Source organism: Schistocerca gregaria, chromosome 3 (assembly GCF_023897955.1).
Source record: "Schistocerca gregaria isolate iqSchGreg1 chromosome 3, iqSchGreg1.2, whole genome shotgun sequence".
Taxonomy (NCBI): Eukaryota; Metazoa; Arthropoda; class Insecta; order Orthoptera; family Acrididae; genus Schistocerca; species Schistocerca gregaria.
The window spans coordinates 935844162-935866876 of NC_064922.1; the positions used below are offsets into that span (position 1 = coordinate 935844162).

Below are 22715 nucleotides of genomic sequence, written 5' to 3' on the forward strand. Positions count from 1 at the left end.
GTTCGTGCAGAGGCATTCAAATAATCATTCTTCCTAAGCTCTGTACGTGAATGGAGCAGGAAGAAACACTAATAGCTGATCCAATGGGACACACTCTTTGCCATCCGCCTCACAGTGGTTTACGGAGTATTGATGTAGATGTTGGGGATAAGTATACTGTAAAGCAGTAATCTGAATGCCCAACCCTAATAGATGTCTACAAGATAATTGCAGTTTAGCATCACATATTGTTCTTACAATAGGTTTTTTAGCAACGAAGGTTTTCTTTCTTAAAGATGTGTTACCAAACCTCTCCAGAACAGTATTCCACACGACCGTATTGAACGAAAATATGTAATCTTACTGATATATATATATATATATCTCCCACCGATTTGCAAAACACATACGAGGTAACTAGAACTGTATACAGCAAATTGGAGCATCTGGCAGGCAAAACATACAATAGTTTTCGACATTATGTTGTCTGAACATCAGAAATATATGTAAAAAGTCAATTTCACTGACTGATACAAAAAAACTCTGAAGCATTAACGGCAAGTAAGAAATGGAAGTTCGTAAATTGGACACACACACACACACACACACACACACACACACACACACACACAATATTATTAACCAAATTACCTGTATTCTTCTACAATGATCAAGTCTTGTTAATTTCCTTACGTGTACCACGTAATTTGGCATTAGCATTTCATTGGAACATCTCAAGCAATTGGATCAGTAAACAGCTGCACGGAAATGTTAGTCGTCTACAGGCGGAAAACTGACCACAGTCAACACTTGATTATATCAAAAGTCAAAACCTATACACCGTCATCACTTCATAACACAAACACTCCAAAGCACTTCGTAAATAGCCAACAAACTTACATCTAGGCCTATGTGTTTCAGAGATCACATCACAAACGCTTGCGCATCTCTAAAATTGGTTCGTTAGCATTATTTCAGTCATGATTGCATATCATTGTGGCAGAAAATAGTTTTAAAACCCATAAAATCCAAGAACGAGTTAAAATATGATTTTGACAGGCTGCTGAGATGACGGCGTCATTTGCTTCCGACAAGTTTTACACTTGAAAGATTAAGCGGACAGATCCAAGCCGTTATACTTTTAACGTCTGAGGAGCGTGACCAGTTTTGTACAATATGCACGTCATAATTTATCACGTACTTTAATCAACGCGATTCCAGGTGGCGTTGCTGTATATCCTTTCCAAGACTTTTTCTACGCAAGGTTAACTCGAAAGCAAAGTTAATATTGGTACAAGAGCAGTAGAAATAGTTGAACTTTTGGCCGATAGATGGCTTCAGTAGCGCACGCCATATTGAAACAAGCAACATGAATTCAACTACTAAAGCGAGTGTTTTGGGTGGATTTAGCTTCGAAGCCGAATCTCTGCCGGATTTCAGCGAGTTCGACTCGGCGTCTGTCATTGAGGTGTATCATTTGGAAAGGTCAGTAATTAAACTTTGGAATACGTAGAGCGATTTTGTGCCGTCCTGGGTAGAATGAGGCATTTATTTGAATCTAAATATAGCTCTCGGAATCAACAGTGTACATAACAAACTGCATGTTGTTCTAGTTTTGACTGAGGTTCAGATTTCTGAAGTAAGTTTACAGTTTACACACAAATATCGTAAACAACAAGTCTTCGCGATATATTTAACAAATTTGTGTTAAAATTTGTATTGATAGAAGTAATGTAGTTGACACAGATACGCCCACAAGAGTCGTGACTCATTGGTGTCAGCAGATTCGTCTGCTTAAGAGCGGTGGTTACGCTGTTATTTATAATTTTCAGATAGAAAAAAAATCGACTGTATTGATTAACGTCGATTATGGCATTGACGCTTCTCTATACTGTATTAACGCTGCACGTCTTGTGTGAAAAATCGTATCCTAATAAGTTTTACCCATTGTGTGCATGATTTTCCATAAATATTTACAATCTGGTCCGCATTATAGGCCACAGTTTCACTGTAAATCATCAATTTATGACTGACTTCAGCTCAGAGGTAGCTTGTCAACACTATGTTTACACAAAGTAACAGAATACTTTAGTCTCCTCTGTGCGTCCACCGTACGGTTCAGTGATTGTCACTTCGATTAAGGAAAAATATTGTATGAGGAAGTAGACAGTAAATTGTTTTTAATGTCAGAGTTACAATGACCACAAAAATTGTTGAGAGCCATTGTGGCGTGCGTTGAATTTTCAGTGCTTTGGTTTTTGTTTTTTTGTGATATAGCTTGCCGAGACGCTTTTTCTAAGCACGGGAATTCGCCGCCGTAAGGAGTGCATGGATGATTTCTGGCTGTTTTGAAATTACAGTCGTGTGTGGGAGAAGTTTCGTATTTTTTAAATTGTGATTGTTTCGGGCGCATTTAAATACTCTAAAAGACTTCAAGTTTTAATTTTCAGTATAGCGCGCGATGTGCACATTGCAGTGTGGTCCTTGCACAGTTGTCACGAGATAACTTCGCGTATTTTGTGTAACTAGACGTGAAGAAATTCAAAACACCATTAAAATAATGGAATTCCATATTTTAAGAGGGTTTAAATGTACCTTCCAGTAGTACTGCTTGAAAGGGATTTTATTTGCTAAAAGTTCTTCCAGGTACTGTTCGACCACATGAGGCAATTTCGTTTTGTCTAGGCAGTAAACTGATTGTCAATGATCAGCAATTGCTTGTGTATCTTAGTGTTGTGTATTTTTTTACAGCACGTAGACGATTTGCATTTGTTTGTAGCTTGTTTATTCAGCTTGACAGTGCAAAGCGCGATCAGGAAATCGAACTAGAGGTCTTCCAGCTAGTGACCAATAAGACACTGCTGTTGCACCGTCAAAGACGCTTCGCAAGGGCAGCGTCACCGCCGCGCCGAAGTGACGGTAGGCGTTAACTCGAAGGATCTGCGGCCACAGCAAAAACGTACGCCAATGTCATACGTAATATTAGCTGCTATAGGCGATATGGACCCGAAATGAACCTCTTATCCTACAGATTATGCTTTGTGAATAGAGCGATGTTACGCTTCCCTATGCAATTTAGTATTTTGTAGAAGCGAAAGCAACCATTCCCAGTAAGGGGAGTCTTGCAGCGAAATTTCATTGCAACCAATGAGAAAGAAAAGCAGAATATACCATTTCCAACAACTATGTTGGATTGCAGATGAACTGGTAGTATTTGTTATTAACAGAAAAAATCTTTAGTAATTACCTTTGGAGTAGAGGGTGGCGTATTTAGTAAAATAGGTTTCATTTATGATAGAAATGGTTTGTTCCCCACTTCATTTTAGCGAAATTGTACTTCTGCCCGAACACCAGATAGTTTTTTTTACTTCGTAGTGTATTTTTATACAGCCGGCTATCGATAATTCTCATTCGCAACTAGCGCTCGTGCTAAATAGTACCTCTCGTTTAAGTTGGTGCCTGCGGTTCCGATGAAGCAGCTTGTCATAATGTCTTTTCAGGACTGTTAGTAGCTGGAAAAAAGGCCGGCCGCGGTGGTCTCGCGGTTCTAGGCGCTCAGTCCGGAACCGCGCGACTGCTACGGTCGCAGGTTCGAATCCTGCCTCGGGAGTGAATGTGTGTGATGTTCTTAGGTTAGTTAGGTTTAAGTTCTTCTAAGTTCCAGGGGACTGATGATCTAAGATGTTAAGCCCTATAGTGCTCAGAGCCATTTTCAGTAGCTGTAAACTCACTTTTCCTCCCGAAGACTTCGTAGACTAGGATGATTGGAAATGGCTGTCCAGAGTGTAAAGCAGAACCTACTTTATAGACGAGGAAGCTGAGATGTGGTCATATAGGCTTACGTATGTGCAGAGTTTGAACAACATGAGTCGTACGCGATGTATTATAGGACACTCTTTGGCACCCCAAACGGACAGACCCCTCCAGTGGATGTATGGAGATAAATCCTGAAAATGACGCAAGAAAATTTAATCCTATTTCTCGCAAAGCGACTAATCTAGTTCTTTCAGTCATGATTTGGAAGGATAGCTATAACCATTGCCGTGGGAGGGGGCGGCGTTAATCAGAAGTATTATCAAGAAAAGCAGTCCCACGCTGGGTAGACTGCCTCTACGTTAAAAAGCAAATTGTCTAAAAAAAAGTTGGCAGTTAAGCCTTACTATTGACCCTTTCAGTGTATTTGTGAGAACAGTCGAAGCCCACACCATGCCCGCCTAAGACCCTAAAAAGTCCCTACCATACACCTCAGTCGTAAGAAGTTAGTCCTGAGTAACACTGCTGTTGTTCGCCACTCGTAAACCCCACCTGAGATTGATTCGTGAGTGTAGATAGACCAGGTTTTGTGCCTTGATTCACGGATACTTATTCATTCGAAAGTGTACAGTAGTTTGAGCAACAGCAGTTCTGCAACGAATGGTTTCCTCAGACTGCCCTTGCTAATGTTTTCGTAGGTACTAAAGTTCTCTTGATATTTGCACCGTTCAGTCGCATTGTGAACGCTGCCATGTTCGACGACAACGTGCAAGAACCACTCACAGACGCAGGTGATAGCACTAGCAGTGGAGGGTATACAGGGTGTTACAAAAAGGTACGGCCAAACTTTCAGGAAACATTCCTCACACACAAAGAAAGAAAATATATGGACATGTGTCCGGAAACGCTTACTTTCCATATTAGAGCTCATTTTATTACTTCTCTTCAAATCACATTAATCATGGAATGGAAACACACAGCACCAGAACGTACCAGCGTGACTTCAAACACTTTGTTACAGGAAATGTTCAAGAATTCCTCCGTTAGCGAGGATACATGCATCCACCCTCCGTTGCATGGAATCCCTGATTATGCGCTGATGCAGCCCTGGAGAATGGCGTATTGTATCGCAGCCGTCCACAATATGAGCACGAAGAGTCTCTACATTTGATACCGAAGTTGCATAGACAAGAGCTTTCAAATGCCCCCATAAATGAAAGTCAAGAGGGTTGAGGTCAGGAGAGCGTGGAGGCCATTGAATTGGTCTGCCTCTACCAATCCATCGGTCACCGAATCCGTTGTTGAGAAGCGTACGAACACTTCGACTGAAATGTGCAGGAGCTCCATCGTGCATGAACCACATGTTGTCGTACTTGTAAAGGCACATGTTCTTGCAGCACAGGTAGAGTATCCCGTATGAAATCATGAGAACGTGCTCCATTGAGCGTAGGTGGAAGAACATGGGGCCCAATCAAGACATCACCAACAATGCCTGCCCAAACATTCACAGAAAATCTGTAGAGCAATGAGTCGCATGTCAACACAAGCACCGAAGTCAACATTACCTTCCTTCAATTGGGCCAACTGGCGGTGAATCGAGGAAGTACAGTACATACTGACGAAACTAAAATGAGCTCTAACTTGGAAATTAAGCGTTTCCGGACACATGTCCACATAACATCTTTTCTTTATTTGTGTGTGAGGAGTGTTTCCTGAAACTTTGGCCGTACCTTTTTGTAACATCCTGTATAAAGCGAGTTGCAAGGAGTGGGGCAGTGCAGTGTAATGCGGAAACGGAGCGATTTATGTGATGTTCAGAAGGAAAGGGCATGATCATTGGCTTTCGGGCTGAGAGTGGGAGAATTTCCGAAACAGCTAAATTTGTAAACTGTTAGCCCGCTGCCCGGGATGAAGTATACCGTGTATGGCAAACTGACGCTGTCCAAAACCGGCAGCGACACAAGTGTGCTGCACCATGGGCCATAGATGACAGGAGCGACCAACGGCTGCGTAGATCCCTACGTGCGAAAACACGTGCAACTGTTGAGCAACAGAACGCCCAGGTGAATCAAGGGGCTGCCAACAGGGTCACCTCAACGACCGTTGCTTTGTACGGGCCTCCGCAGCAGGCGCCTGGTTCGTGCACCCATGGTGACCGCTGTTCACCGGCGACCGAGGCTGTAATTTGCACGCCAACTGGACGTCCACTGACTGGTGACAGGTGGCCTTTACAGATGAATCACATTTATGCTCTGTCGGACAGATGGCCGTTGGTGTGTACGGGGCGAAACGTCTGAAAGCAAACACCCTGCAACAATCGTTGGAGCAATGTGGTTTGGGGAATATTTTCGTGGCATTCCCTGGGTGATCTCGTCATTCTGGAAGGCATCTAACCTTGGTGACCGTATCCAGCCCTACATGCTGTTTGACTTTCCTGGACTCGATGGTATCTACGAGCAGCTTCCAGTGCACCTGCGTGGTTTGACGAGCATGAGGATGAGTTTACCGCACTGTGCTGGCCACCAAACTCTCCAGATTGAAACCCAATCCATAATCTGTTGGACCACCTCGATCGGGCTGTTTGCGCTGTGGTTACTCAACTGAGAAACCAAGCAAAGCTGGCCACAGCATGACTTCACATCTCTATCGGTATCTGCCAGAGCTTCATGGACTCTTCCTGCGCTGTAAGAAAATGGAACACCTAGAGCTGTCCTTACGATGTGATTTATTGTTTACTACCAGTTTTGGCACTTCAGTGCACCATCATCATATGGATCGTGATAACACCTTCAGCATCAACTAAGACCTGAAAATGGTGCATTGAAGCGCCGAAACTGGTAGCTACACAATACATAACATTGCAACGATTGATGTAGGTGTTTCTTTTCTTAAAATAGTGAATGGCTGTGGTCCCCCGAGACCTCCAGTCAAAAGGATGGCCATACAAAAGCCCTTTCTGCACGTCTCACAGAGGTCCGCACCGCAAAAGATGGTTATTCGGGCTCTTGACGGGTGATCACATTAACATGACTGGATAGCGTATTTGCTCATAAATCCGACCTTTCTAACTCAGTAAGTTTAATCCTATTTCGGTTGACTGTTTCCCTGTGGATCTGTATATCTTTTGACACTAAATAGCTACAACTGATAATTACCGCTGATGTACCTATTAAGGGAGGACCAGGAATTCCTATCATTGAAACTTCCTGGCAGGTTAAAACTGTGTGCTGGGCCGAGACTCGAACTCAGGACCTTCGCCTTTCGTGAACAAATGCTCTACCGACTGAGCACTTGCTCCCCAGGCTGTGGCTAAGCCATGTTGCCGCAGTTCCCTTTCTTCCAGGAGTGCTAGTTGGTTCGCAGAACAGCTTCTGTCAAGTTGAGGGTAGGTCGTGAGTCGTGCTTGAGTAGCTCAGGCTGTAGAGCACTTTCTCCCGAAAGGCAAAGGTCCTGCCTTTGATCTCGGTCCGGCTCACAGCTTTAATCTACCAGGAAGTTTCATATCATGGCACACTCCTCTACAGTGAGAATCTCCATCTGGAATTCCTATCATTAAAAAAAAAAGTCGTAAAACAACAGACCGAAAACAACGATTATTATAGAAACGCATCACAGGACACTTTTAAAAATGTTGTAGTTAAATAGGATATTGAGACACTGTATCACATACAGTGAGCAGAACAAGCTCCAGAAACGAAATAGTTACACTATGTGATCAAAAGCATTCGGACACCCACAAAAACACGTTTTTCATATTGGGGGGGGGGGGGGGGGGTTGCTGCCACCTACTGCCAGGCATTCCATATCAGCGACCTCAGTAGTCAATTAGACATCGTGAGAAAGCAGAATGGGGCGCTTCGTGGAACTCACGGACTTCGAACGTGGTCAGGTGATTGGGTATCACTTGTGTCACACGTCTGTACGTGAGATTTCCGCACTCCCAAACATCCCTAGGACCATTGTTTCCTATGTGATAGTGAAGTGGAAACGTGAAGGGACGCGTACAGCTCAAAAGTGTAAAGGTCGACCTCGTCTGTTGACTGACAGAGACCGCCGACTGTTGAAGAGGGTCGTAATGTGTAATAGGCAGACATCTATCCAGACCACCGCACAGGAATTCCAAACTGCATCAGGAACCACTGCAAGTACTATGACAGGCGGGAGGTGAGAAAACTTGGATTGGATGGTCGAGCGGCTGCTCATAAGCCACACATCACTCCGGTAAATGCCAAACGACGTTTCGCTTGGTGTAAGCGTAAGCATTGGATGATTGAACAGTGGAAAAACGTTATGTAGAGTGACGAATCACGGTACACAATGTGGCGTTCCGATGGCAGGGTTGGGTATGGCGAATGCCCGGTGAACGTCATCTGCTCCCGTGTATAGTACCAACAGTAAAATCCGCAGGCGGAGTGGTCGTGTTTTTCATGGAGTGGGTTTGCATCCCTTGTTATGCGTGGCACTATCAGAGTACGGGCCTAATTAATGTTTTAAGCACCTTCTTGCTTCCCACTGTTGAGCAATTCGGGGATGTCGACTGCATCTTTCAACACGATCGATCATCTTTTCATTATCCACGGCCTGTGGCGGAGTGGTTACACGACAGTAACATCCCTGTAATGGACTGCCCTGCACAGAGTCCTGACCTGAAGCCGATAGGATACCTTTGGGATGTTTCGGAATGCAGACTTCGTGCCAGGCCTCACCGACCGACATAGGTACCTCTCCTCAGTGCAGCACTCGATGAAGAAAGGTCTACCATTCCAGAAGAAACCTTCCAGCACCAGATTGAACGTATGGTTGCGAGAGTGGAAGCTGTCATCAAGGCTAAGGATGGGCCAACACCATACTGAATTCCAGCGTTACCGATGGAGGGCGCCACGAACTTGTAAGTCAGGTATCCGGATACTTTTGACCACGTAGTGTATATGATCATCGAATATTGTTTTGCCTAATAGAGCTTATGCCATACAAGGATTACTGGACACTGACGTGATCCACTCTCCCTCTTTTTTTCCCCCAACTGAAGATACTGTAGCACATCTGTTCCAAGTTGATGAACCGTATGGCAAACTAAGTGTACAGATGGCAGTTAGAACCATGAGAATGCAGCTTTTCTGTGACGTTGCAACTGTTACCCTTAATTATCCAGGATTGTCGTTTATTGCTATGGACTAAGTTACCTTGTAGGTCGATGTATCGTGTGTTTGTCCTTGCTGAAAAATAGCGGCAGTTGATAGAAAATGGAAGATACTTTCGACTTTAAATAAAAGTATGTTATTAAGGCACAGTTTCTTTAGCGAGTGGATTGAAGACTGCGAGCTTGTAGCGTATACACACTTGGCAATGGGAGCACAGGTGATTCTGGCAAGGTATCACCACCGAAGCTTAATAGCGTATGAATAACCCAGTCCCCAGCGATCGGATCGCCGAACGTTGGACAGGTTTTTACAACTAACTCTAGGTCTATCGCAACGGCGTTGCCGCAGTGGATACACCGGTTCCCGTGAGATCACCGAAGTTAAGCGCTGTCGGGCGTGGCCAGCATTTGGATGGCTGACAATCCAGCCGCCATACGCTGTTGCCATTTTTCGGGGGGTGCACTCAGCCTCTTGATGCCAATTGAGGAGCTGCTTGACCGAATAGTAGCGGCTCCGGTCAAAGAAAGCCATCATAACGACCGGGAGAGCGGTGTGCTGACCACACGCCCCTCATATCCGCATCCTCAGTGAGGATGACACGGCGGTCGGATGGTCCCGATGGGCCACTTGCGTCCTGAAGACGGAGTGCTGGGTCTATCGCTTAACATGCGACGTTGGACCTAGCTTGGCTTCAGAACAATTTTTATCACAGCCTGACTCTAGGTGCACAGCTACATATGCGACTGTAAACTACAGTCAAGAAACTTTAATCGCCGTCAAGAAAGTGGTTCCATTGCGCAAGTGATGTGGAGGCAATGCGCCACGTACCTAAGACAGTAAGCGTGGAGAGTAAATTCCAGACAAGTCACATTGCGTTAAGCTGGTATCGAAAAACTGTTGTTGATGAACCGTAACAAGATATTCCTTTCCCAGCTGGTATTGCAGATATTGAGCTCGGACGTTTACTGATCCGATGGAGTGGGACTGCTCTTGTCGGCCTCTCTCTTTCTCCCCCCCACCCACACCGCTCCTCACCCGTCCCCCCTTCGGATCCGGGGGTTAGAATAGGCCCGAGGTATTCCTGCCTGTCGTAAGAGGCGACTAAAAGGAGTCCCTCCCCCTCAAGGGGATAGTTAGCGCCTGCGTCCGGAGACGGACGGTTTCACGACCTATATTTGCGTTCATTTTGGTTTTTCACTTCTTCTGGTTTCTTCCTTCCTTTGGTTGGTTCCTTTCTTTGTTCTAATCCATCTCACTGTCTTACTTACTCTTCTCCTTGCCTTTTTCTCCTTGCCTTTTTCTCCTTGCCTTTTTCTCCTTGCCTCCTTCTCCTTGCCTTCTTCCCCTTCTCTGGCCTCCGCTTCGGCGTTTGAGACAGTCTGTCCTTTCTTTCCCTCTCTCCTTTCTTTTTCCTCTTCTTCCTTCCTCCCTGTGCGTGCCTGAAGGCCGACCCACGCGTTCACACGCGTAGCCGGTGACGGGGTAACGCGTAATTCCCCGCCCTGGGTAGACAAGTAAGGCACGAACGTAACCCCTGGTAAAGGCCAGGCGCAGGGAGGGATGATTGCCAGAGCTGACACCTTCCGACCATGCCGATTGGTCCTTCCGTCCGTTTCTCGGGAGGTGTGTCCTGAGGTGAGAACAATCACCTAAGGTGGGAGTGCCCTCTGAGAGGGTCCCCACAAGGAAGGAGCGCGCCATCGGAGACGCTGGCAATCATGGGGGATTCCTCCGCAATGGATTTCTCTTCTTCTCTCTCGACTTCTGCCCACAAACGGAAACTTGACCAGCCACCAGTGACAAAAGTACTACCGCCTGCCCCACAGTTCCTCGTAGTTTCTCGATCTGAGGACGGAAAGGATTTTTCCTCTGTCAACCGTTTCGTTATCCAGAAGGGCGTAGATGCCATAGCCGGATCTGTCAAGTCTTGTACCAGGTTGCGTAATGGTACCTTGTTACTAGAAACTGAAGCGTCTTTCAGGCACAAAAACTGCTTTGGGCCACACTCCTGTACACGTTCCCTGTCCGGGTGGAGCCTCACCGCACTTTGAATTCGTCTCGTGGTGTGGTCTATACTAGATCACTCGACGGATTGACTGACGAGGAGATTCGTCTTTCCTCGCTGAGCAGGGCGTGATGGCTGTCCATAGGGTCATGAAAAAGGTCAACAGTGACCTTGTACTGACCCGGACACTTTTCTTCACCTTTGATAGTGTTCAGCTGCCGTCGCGCATCAAGGCGGGCTACGAGGTTATTTCTGTTCGCCCCTATGTCCCGACACCTACGCGCTGCTACCAGTGTCAGCGTTTTATTCACACTCGCCATTCTTGTTCCAATGCGGCTACATGTGTGACTTGTGGCAGGGATGCCCATGAGGGTGACGGTCCACCTCCGTCTCCTCGTTGTGTGAACTGTCGCGGTGACCATGCAGCGTCCTCCCGCGACTGTCCCGTCTAAAAGGAAGAACGCTGTATCCAAGAAATTCGGGTCAAAGAGAGAGTCTCCACCTCGGCTGCTCGCAATCTATTCGCTAGTAGGAAGCCCACGTTGCTCCCAGCGGGGAAGTACAGTACTGTCCTCGCCTCTCCTCGGACTACCAGGGATGTGGCGACGCAGACATGCGATCTGACCTTCAGCACTACGGTCGTCCGTTCGGCCAGTGCTAAGATCGCCCGGTCGACGTCTCCTCTTCCTCCCGTCGCCCCTCCGACACAAGCACCTTTATCAGGTTCTGCCAGGACGAAGACCCAGAAGTCAGAAGCACGGGCCTTCAAGAAAGAACCGTCTCGTGCAGACCTTCTACGTACCTCGAACCCTCAGCCATCGACCAATCCATCCACAACACGACCTTCCAAGAAGGCTCATAGGAAGCACAGTTCTCCTTACCCGCCACGGCGCATTTCTCCTCCTGCGTCCCCTAGCGGTTGTCGCCCCAGGCCGTCATCCGTTTCGCCTGGCCGCAACGCTGGCAGCCGACCATCTGGCCGTTCACCAGCGGAGGAAGCTCCCCCTCCCGGCCATCTTCACAAGATGGCCGATGAACCTATAGAACAAATGGACGATGACTGTCCGCCGCCTGCTAGCGGCGGCAGTGCTCGCTCGAAGCCGGGCCCTCGGCGGCCTTCTAGATGACCCCTTCTTGCATCTTCTTCTTCTCACGATGGCACTTATTCACTGGAATATTCGCAGCATTCGTTCCAACCGAGAGGACTTGAAACGCTCGCACCGTCCGCTCGTCGTAGCCCTCCAGGAAACGAAGCTACGCCCATGCGATCAAATTGCCTTGGCACACTACACCTCTGAGCGTTTTGACTTACCCCCTGTGGCAGGTATTCCGGCTCATGGAGGGGTTATGTTGCTGGTCCGGGATGATATCTACTATGATCCCATCACATTGCACAACGGCCTGCAGGCAGTTGCCGTCCGCATTACTTTCCCCAATTTTACATTTTCCATCTGCACCTTTTACACTCCATCGTCGTCTGCCGTTACCAGGGCAGACATGCTGCAAATTATTGCTCAGCTCCCTGCACCATTTTTGTTAACTGGAGACTTCAATGCTCACCATCCTCTTTGGGGCTCTCCAGCATCCTGTCAGAGGGTCTCCCTGTTAGCAGACGTTTTCAACCAGCTCAATACTGGCGCCCCTACTTTCTCTTCAGACACCTCTCACACCTATTCCCATTTAGACCTCTCTGTATGTACTACCCAACTTGAACGCCGGTTTGAGTGGTATGTGCTTTCTGATACATATTCGAGCGACCACTTCCCGTGTGTTATCCATCTCCTGCATCGTACCCCCTCCCCGTGCTCAACTAGTTGGAACATCTCCAAAGCAGACTGGGGGCTCTTCACTTCCAGGGCGACCTTTCAGGATCAAACCTTCACAAGCTGCGATAGTCAGGCCGCACACTTCACGAAAGTCATTCTCACTGCTGCTGAATATTCCATCCCTCACACTACTTCTTCTCCAAGCCGCGTACCGGTCCCCTGGTGGACCGCAGTATGTGGAGACGCCTTACGTGTTCGTCGACGTGTTTTACGCACCTTTAAACGCCACCCTACAATGGCGAATTGTATCAATTATAAACGATTACGTGCGCAGTGTCGTCGTATTTTTAAAGAAAGCAAGAAAGCCAGCTGGGCTGATTTCACAAGCACCTTCAACAGTTTTACTCCTTCTGTTGTCTGGGGTAGCCTGCGCCGGCTATCTGACACTAAGGTCCACTCACCAGTTTCTGGCTTGACGGTCGCGAATGACGTCCTCGTGGCCCCTGAGGATGTCTCCAATGCCTTCGGCCGCTTTTTCGCAGAGGTTTCGAGCTCCACTCATTACCCCCCTGCCTTCCTCCCCCGAAAACAGGCAGAGGAGGCTCGGCCACCTAATTTCCACTCCTCGAATTGTGAAAACTACAATGCCCCACTGACCATGCGGGAACTCGAAAATGCACTTGCCCGGTCACGGTCCTCCGCTCCGGGGCCTGATTCTATTCATATTCAGATGCTGAAGAACCTTTCTCCTGCGGGTAAAGGTTTCCTTCTTCGTACTTACAATCGCATCTCGATTGAGGGACATGTTCCCGCATGCTGGCGCAAGTCTATTGTTGCCTTCCAGTTATCGACCCATCTCGCTTACCAGCTGTGTCTGTAAGGTGATGGAGCGAATGGTTAACTCTCGTTTGGTTTGGCTGCTCGAATCTCAACGCCTACTTACCAATGTACACTGTGGATTTCGTAGGCGCCGCTCTGCTGTTGACCATCTGGTTACCTTGTCGACCTTCATTATGAATAACTTCTTGCGGAAGCGCCCGACCGCGGCTGTGTTCTTTGATTTGGAGAAGGCTTACGACACCTGTTGGAGGGCGGGCATTCTCCGCACCATGTATACATGGGGCTTTCGCGGTCGCCTCCCTCTTTTTATTCGTTCCTTTTTAATGGATCGACATTTCAGGGTACGTGTGGGTTCTGTCCTGTCAGACACCTTTCGCCAGGAAAATGGGGTGCCACAGGGCTCCGTTTTGAGCGTCGCTCTCTTCGCCATAGCGATCAATCCAATAATGGATTGCCTCCCAGATGATGTATCAGTCTCCCTTTTCGTGGACGATTTTACCATCTATTGCAGCGCGCAGCGTACATGTTTCCTGGAGCGCTGTCTTCAGCGTTCTCTTGACCGTCTTTACTCCTGGAGTGTCGCCAATGGCTTCCGTTTTTCTGCCGAGAAAACGGTCTGTTTTAACTTCTGGCGCTACAAAGAGTTTCTCCCACCGTCCTTACGACTCGGCCCCGTTGCTCTCCCATTCGTGGAGACAACAAAATTTTTAGGTCTTACATTTGACAGGAAACTTAGCTGGTCTCCACATGTGTCATATTTGGCTGCCCGTTATACCCGTTCTCTAAATGTCCTCCGTGTTCTCAGTGGCACGTCGTGGGGAGCGGATCGAACCGTCCTACTTCGCCTATATCGCTCCAAGCTGGATTATGGGTGCTTTGTATACTCCTCTGCACGTCCGTCCATCTTACGCCGCCTCAACTCCATACAACATCGGGGTTTACGGCTTGCGATCGGAGCGTTTTATACTAGTCCCGTCGAGAGTCTTCATGCTGAAGCCGGTGAATTGCCACTCACCTACCGGCGCAATATACTGCTTTGTCGTTACGCCTGTCGGCTTCTGTCAATGCCCGACCACCCATCGTATCGTTCCTTTTTTGACGACTCTCTCGACCGTCAATACGGGTTGTATGTCTCTGCCCTGCTACCCCTGGAGTTCGCTTTCGTCGCCTCCTTCAACACCTTGATTTTTCACTCCCTGCAACCTTTAGAGTGGGCGAGAGCCACACGCCACCTTGGCTCCAGGCTCAGGTTCGCGTTCATCTTTACCTCCGCTCGCTCCCAAAGGAGTTTACCCCCGGTTCGGTATACCACTCTCGTTTTGTCGAACTTCGTTCGAAGTTCATTAATATGACCTTCATTTATACAGATGGCTCTAAGACCAATGACGGGGTCGGGTGTTCTTTTATTGTCGGGGCACAAAGTTTCAAATACCGGCTACATGGCCATTGTTCGGTCTTCACAGCTGAGCTCTTTGGCCTCTACCAGGCTGTTCTTTACGTCTGCCGCCACCGACATTCTGCTAATGTCATCTGCTCCGATTCTCTGAGCCCCATCCAGAGCCTCAGTGATCCGTATCCGGTTCACCCTTTCGTGCACCGGATCCAACGCTCTCTTCAGCAGCTGGTGGACGACGGGTCTCCAGTTAGCTTTATGTGGGTTCCTAGCCATGTCGGTATCCCTGGGAACGAAGCTGCAGATGCCGCGGCCAAGGCTGCGGTCCTCTAGCCTCGGACGGCTTCTTGTTGTGTCCCTTCATCAGATTGTAGCACGGTCATTTGTCGGCGCATTTTATCGCTGTGGCATGCCGATTGGGCTGCACTTAGGGACAACAAGCTTCGGGCCTCGAAACCTCTTCCCGCATCTTGGACGTCCTCCTCACGTCCTTCTCGGCGGGAGGAGGTCGTTTTGGCCCGGCTACGAATTGGACAATGCCAGTTCAGCCATCGCCATCTGCTGACGGCAGCGCCGGCGCCGTTCTGTCCATGTGGGCAATTGCTGACGGTCCGCCACATTTTAACGTCCTGTCCGGATTTTACTACGCTGCGTCTTGATCTTGGCCTGCCATGTACTCTGGATGCCATTTTAGCGGATGACCCAGGAGCTGCTGCTCGCGTTCTTCGTTTTATCAACTTGACACACCTGTCTAAGGACGTTTGATTATGCTGTAGTTTTTTAATCCTATGCCTGTTAATACGTCTTTTATAGTGTTGTCCCTTTTAGTTGCTGTTTTAACCTTATGCCTCGCGGTACATTCCTAAATTAGTCTGGGCGCTAATGACCATTGTAGTTGTGCGCTCTAAAACCACAAAACAAAACAAAAATCCTCACCCGTCCGCCATGCTAAGTTAGAACTGGCCGCTTGCCCTTCCAAACTCCCCCGGAGTAAACAACCAAGGAAATTCTCCTACGAATCCTGCCGTACACCATGCAAATTATAAATCAGAATCGAATTCTGCTAGCGAACTCGTGTGGAGCTATATCAGCAACAACGTATTCGGCTCCATCTTCGTGCAAATGCTTGATGGAGGGAGGGAGGGAGAGGGGTGGAGAGAGAGAGAGAGAGAGAGAGAGAGAGAGAGAGAGAGAGAGAGAGAGAGAGAGACTCCCAACAAAACCTAAGAAACATTAAAAAAAAATTATGAACTAACCGCATGTGTTGGAAAACGCAAACATTCTGACATGTTTGGAAAACATACATTGGTTTCCTCACAGTCGAAAAGTTCGAGCGAGGGCACGAATTAAAAATAATTAGCTTATGGAACCGTAATGTTTTACTCCACGGCCGAGCTGGAAGAACAAACTTTAGAAAAAAGTTATTTCGGATTCTGAAACGATATACGGTGCCCTAGAATCTGTCGCCACCTGGCGGCGACCTACTCTTATCACAGAAGGAACTAGCAGTAGCGCCGAGAATTACTAGCCCAATACCTAAGAATAATCCAGACACATTGGTGAACCCCGAACGTCGCTACAGAAAGGCACCAAAACACATCGCGGCGCGTTTCCTGTATTGCCCGATCCCATTTTGTCCTGAGATCGGCAAATTCTAGAAATCAAAAATTGTTACTTTATTCTGTAGATGCAACCGTGCTTCAGAAAAGAGTATGCTTTCGAAGCCGTCTTTCGCGCCAGCAGTTTCATACCGAGAACACCAAATTTGTGCAGTTACACTCGTGCACTGTTTCTCAATTTGAGCATACTTTGATAAAGTTTGGCTCGCCGGATCTGATGAAAAGCTTCACTCATTAACCCTTCCACGGGGCATGATGTAACTGATAGCCAACTTTTTGTAAGAACAAGGTTTCCGAACAACAAATCTAGGACTATTTAACCACGATTGCTGATGTGAAGAAGTCGCTCGGTAACCCAGCAGAGCCAACTAGGCCAGTCAAAATAGACCTTAACATCGCAGAATGTGACTTAGTTGTGATTTTCTTATATTTTGTTAGGGCCAGTTAGAGTAGTGTGGACCCTAGTTTGCGGCTTCGAAAAACCTGTGGTTCCAGTGTAATAAATCAAAAACTGAAATTTTTGGTTCTTTTGTTGTTGTAACTCGTGAACTTTGCGTTTTCTGACAACCATTTTCCAGTCCCACAGTAAATTAAATATGTAACAGTTTACGCCCAACCGCAGCTCCGTACATAGTAGCTTCTGAGATATGGAACTTCAAACGTGGTCTTTCCTTTTTACCAAAAACGAAATTTTAAGATTTGCTCTTGTTTCGGGCCGAATATCGACATAACCGCTAATTCTGTGAGAAAAGTCATGACGGAGTTGTAAATGTTATTGGCTTTCATCTAAGCACAAAATGAACTCTCCAGGCTCAGTAGTTCGCTTAAAATCCTATAAAAGTAATAAGATTGAGTTTTTGAAGAAATGAGCCTAATAACAAATTGTGGGCAGTCAACAAAGGAAAAATACATAGCATCATGTTTAAAAGGTATAAAATAATATTGAAATGCACTTACGCTGTTAACACATACATTTTAAATAATATTTTAGTTTCTTCAAGGATCCTGGTTGTCCGCAGTCTTGTTCTAGGAAAATAGGAAGTTGCTGGGCTGCTGTGTCCATTTCTGGCTGCTCTCCCGAAGGCAGGAGATCGTCCGGGGTCGTCTTCATCCTCGTAGATCTGACTCGTAGCCACATTGCGGCAAGTCGTGCCAGGGCAGCGAGTGCATAAAGCTGAGCTTTTAAGCCTAGCTCGCCGGCATTTTCACGCTCCCGTGCATTCTGTCTTGCACTCACCTGAGAGCGATTTTTAGATGTTTTGGTGAGAGCTGGTTCACTTAATCTTCCTATTGGTAAGAGAACAAGGGAGCTCTTCGACCAACCACAGTTTGTAGCGTCCGTTGTCACTCCCAATCATTTTTGCATTTTGTGGTATGTGCGATACGAATGGAAGGAAGCAGCTTCTTTGGTTGGGGGCAAGGGTGCCAGCGTGCCATGTCCACCTTTGTTTGCATTGGCTGCTGATATGAGAAACAGGCGGAACCTAAGGTGCTATAGGCTGTCGATGGACATGTCCCCTCCACACAGAGCGATGAGGCACTTCTGTCCAGCCTCGCCTGTATTTTCGTGACTCGCATCTGAAACAAGAAACATAGTGGTCAGGTCAAACTGGTACCTGTTTTGAGAAACACTCCACAATTTTATTTTCCCTTGTTAAAAGTGATTGCAAGAACTACTCAAACACATTTGTTCTTTCATCTGCAATAATGACGTTCGTCCCCCATCACGATGGTTTCCAGTAAGAGTTTGAGAGAGACGGTAACGGCAGAATCAGTTTCTCCGAAGAAATCATCTGGTGGAGGATACTCCGTGGTGTTCTAAAATTGTGTGCGAATGACTTGTAAGATTACTTCTGCTATGGACTTGACCACTCTCATCCGCCATTTACAGGGTTTCTCTTCTTTCCTTGCACCAGTTGTCACAGAGAATCTTCCGTTCAGTGTCTGTGAAACGAAGGGCTAGGTGATGACTGCGACCGTGGCCTACCTCTGCGATTATAAGTTTTGGCAGTTCTGATATCAGGCTCGTAATCGCTTCCTATTTGTTCTATGAGATCTTTAAACATGAACTGACATTCTTCCCTGTTCTCAGCTGTATGTCTATAAATATATTCCATGCACTCCGCCAAAGATGGTGGGTATGAATAGTCTCTTCTTAGTCTAATATTTGTTGGCCTGGCATCAGCAGCGAAGAGATCATTTTTACACGTGTAAGTCGACCTATAATCTGCTGTCTCCATTCATCACATCGGTTTGCCACGTCAAGAATCGTTTCCCTTGCATCCAGTGATTTCACTAAGACAGTTTCTTCTGGCGCTTGACAAATTCCTCAGTGATATTTTCTCCTCATAGGAAACAGATATTTCGCAGGTCCATGGTCCTCTTGATAACCTTGCAGAGGGGGGTTCAGGAACTGTGACGAACAGCCGCCACAATATTAACTTTGAACGATATCTCTCTTCCTGCACGCACCGTGCACAGTAACTTCATATAATGCTTGTAAAAATAAAAATAAAAAAAACTTGGTGATTCTTCTTGAGACCATGCTTCATACACACTCTTTTTAGCGAAAGCACACAAAGTTTTGTCTCCACTGTTACTTGACCTTCTTCCAGTGCTCTTTGACATGTAAACCTGACCCAATCGACATTTTACAAAACTCGTTGAGACGTTGAGACCCTCACAGAGCAGAGACCCTCATAAAGAAGCGAGGACTTACTTGTCCACACTCATGCGGATCCAGAGAAGTTTCAATTTTCATAATACACGTAATGCATGTAAAGATGCAGTACAACCTTTAAACACTATGCTATGCATTTTACTTTCGTTGAAGGACCACAATTTATTAGAAGTTTTTAGGCCCATCTCTTCAAAAATTCAGTATTCTCTTTTTCGATTTATAGAGAACTGCTGGGTCTAGAGGTTTCATTTTCTGCATAAAGAAAAGCCAATAACATTTACTACAACTTTAATTCCCATGACTTTTCTCGCAGGATGAGCGAGTATACCAATATTCACCCCGAAACGAGCAAAACTTAAAATTTTCATTTTGTTAGACAAAATGACGAAAGTTTGAAGTGCCATATCTCGGAAATTGCTGGATATCGACGCACACGCACACCTCTACACACACTTGGACTGAAATCTAAACTTTAAGAATGGTAATAGGGTAATATCGGAAAATACATATAGTTTGAGTTATGAGGCAACAAAATTTGCAGTTGTCCACATATTACTCAGGAAGTATAAGTTTTTCGAAACTGCAAACTAAGATTCGCACTACCGTAACTGATCCTAATAATATACAAAAAAATCAGAACTATATGACGCTTTGCGATTTTAGCCTCTTTTGTGTACGTTCTGACTGGTATGAACAGGTGGTTTCCAAGCTGCATCTAAGCCAACGCACAAAAGCATGCTAATGTAACAGTGAAACTACAGGACCAAGCAGTCACTTCCAATTATCTTTCGGATACCTTTACGTAACAGTGGACTGGAAGCTCCCAGGATCACCATATGTCTAACTCAGAAGTATGACGCAGATTAGTACTTACCAGTGGCGAGGCTGATGTAGCCAAATCGGAGACTTAACTACTTACATGAAGGATGTTTCTTCTTCCTTTAAGGAATACACGTCACAAATCTGGATGGCTCACCTTATTGAAGCCCAAGATCCATCTGCAGCTGAAAGGCTAATTCTTAGAATAGCCACAATCGATACAACAAATGCTTGAAGAGAACGATTCTGTAGCGACAAATGTACAACCTTTTCACTGCTCATAAAAATGGCATAAAAACGAATGCTGCGGCTTTCAAACAAATACCATAATTGAGCTGATACGATACAGAATCAAAAATAAGTTTTCCACCGATCTAGTACCCTTAGTCCATTACAAATAATAATGCAATGCATAAAAGAACTAGAAACTAAAATTGCTAGCAAACTTCAGGTAACGCAAGAGCATTAGAGTACCTAGTAAATTATGAACTCCACTCAGATGTATAAAGAACGAAGAGCTGCAGTAAGTGTGTGCCTTGTACGACAGATGATCAACCCAAGTGTAGGACGTACTATCAACAACAAAAAACAATTGTTTATATCGAAGGAATGTTAGCTGCTGTAGCAAGAATATTGTAAAAATAGACGATATTCTTTGAAGATGTTCCACTCCAACATTCTTTACCGTATGTAGGTATTGGAGGAAGTTTGAGAAGTTAAAAATCTGCTAAACAGGTAATTTGCATTACAGGATGATATGAACCATTATACTTCATGGTGAAGAAATGTTTATAAATGTAGTAAAATATTTCTTCCTAGCAAGTGTGACAAACTAGTTTCAAATTGCCCGAGGAAACAGCATCATACATTCTGCTCGTGGGAGGAAAACATGTAAGATCTGCAGCAAAATCCAACGGTATTGTAGTTTACATGTTTGCTAACTACACTGATGAGCCAAAAATGGTATGACCACCTTAACAGCGTGTTGGTCCACCTGTGGCACGCAATATAGCAGCGATTTTGCATTGCATGGATTCGAAAAATTCTTGCTAGTTTCCCGGATGTGTGTTGCAAATTGGCACACGATAGCAACCCAGACGTGTTCCATCGGGTTCTAATCAGGCAAATTTCGTGGCCAAGACATTAACGTGAGATCAATATCATGCTTCTCAAATCACTGTAGCACGATTCTGGCCGTGTGACATGGACAGTTATCCTGCTGAAAGCTGCCCTCGCCATAGGGGAAAACATAAATCAGGAAGGGATTCAGGTGGTCCGCAATTGTGTTAACTGTCGTGGTGCTTCAGATTAATACCATAGGTCCCATGAAAGGCCAGGTGAATGTCCCACATAGCATAATACTGCCATCCGCAGTTCATGTTTCGAGCAGCTGGTCGTTTGGATGACGTATACGGACACAGTCGTCGTTGCTCTATTACAAGAAAAGACCAGGCGAAACTATAGGACCATGCACTCGCTTCAAAGTATCAGTCAAATACCTTGACGAAACAGTGGACTGGAAGCTCACTGGAACACCATGTATCTGCCTCAGATGCACAGCGCAGTGTGTTCACTGCAGTCGTAATTGACGATATTGATGGATCAACATCGGAACACGTAGGATTAACCTGCTGAGTGCTGAACGATGTACTCCGAAACACGTGCGCCTGCTCTGTAGCCAGAATGGCCATCGACCGCCGTCTATACGGTTTTACGAAGCGGGGAAATCTCAGACTTCAGCTTCTATGGTGAGGCTTGGATGTCCAACATCTCGTCGCGTACACATGATTTCAACGCCCTTCAACCATTTTCCATACGTGCTCGCGAGAGTAACAAGCGAACAGCCGACCAATGTCTGTTGGGCTGAAATGGTCCGTAACGATGGTAAGCTGTAAGACCATTTGCAATGCTAAGCAATGCGTGAAAAATCACGAAATACTGAATGATTAGCAAAATTTTGGGAAAAAAGCTCTTAAGAGACAAAACTTCAATTCTTCTGGGGACGACCTGCGCGCGTGTGTCGGGATCTTAAACCAGACATACGAGGGGCGTTTGAAAAGTCCGTGCAAAAATAAAAACTTACTTACGTGTTTGGGGTAAACATTTTGTATTTTTCGACATAGTCTCCTTTTAGACATATAAACTTCATCCAAAGTTGTTCTAATTTGTTGATCCCTTCCGAATAACAGGAATTGTCCAAATCTGCAAAATAGCTATAAGTTGCCGCGATCACCACCTCGTCTGAATAAAATCTTTGTTCCGCCAGCCATTTCTTCAAATTGGGGAACAAATAGTCGTTAGAGGGAGCTAAGTCTGGAGAATAGGGGGGATGTGAAATCCTGTTTACGCGTCCACAACTACTGAAGTTTGTGCTGGTGCATTGTCGTGATGGAAAAGGACTCTTTTGCGGTCCAATCGCCGGCATTTTTCTTGCAGCTGGGTTTTCAAACGGTCCAATAACGATAATGTGCACCTGTAATAGTTTTACCCTTTTCTACATAGTCGATGAGGATTATCCCTTTCGAATCCCAAGACAGTCGCCATAACCTTTCCGTCCGAAGGAATGGTCTTTGCCTTTTTTGTTGCAGATTCGCCCTTGGTAACCCATTATTTAGATTGTTGTTTGGTCTCAGGAGTATAACAATGTATCCATGTTTCATCCACAGTGACGAAACGACTCTCAAAGTCCTGCGGATTCTTCCTGAACAGCTGCAAACCAT

At 46.0% G+C, this 22715-nt stretch overlaps 2 protein-coding genes across 3 annotated transcripts in view; one reads left to right on the forward strand and one right to left on the reverse strand.

The window, feature by feature from the left end:
• The window catches only part of LOC126355832 (general transcription factor 3C polypeptide 4-like), a 205604-nt gene extending 204369 nt beyond the window's left edge, over nt 1-1235 (reverse strand). Inside the window, exon 1 of the mRNA XM_050006280.1 lies at nt 631-1235. The gene's annotated coding sequence lies outside the window, so the exon portion shown is untranslated. The remainder of the gene's footprint in view (nt 1-630) is intronic.
• A 69-nt stretch (nt 1236-1304) lies between these two features.
• LOC126355833 (transmembrane protein 47) overlaps nt 1305-22715 on the forward strand; it is a 361809-nt gene continuing 340398 nt past the window's right edge. The window contains exon 1 of one of the 2 annotated variants that reach the window (XM_050006281.1): nt 1305-1464. In XM_050006281.1, coding sequence (XP_049862238.1) covers nt 1349-1464 — 116 coding nt within the window. In that variant the 5' untranslated portion in view covers nt 1305-1348. The remainder of the gene's footprint in view (nt 1465-22715) is intronic. The other variant, XM_050006285.1, reaches the window with a different exon arrangement.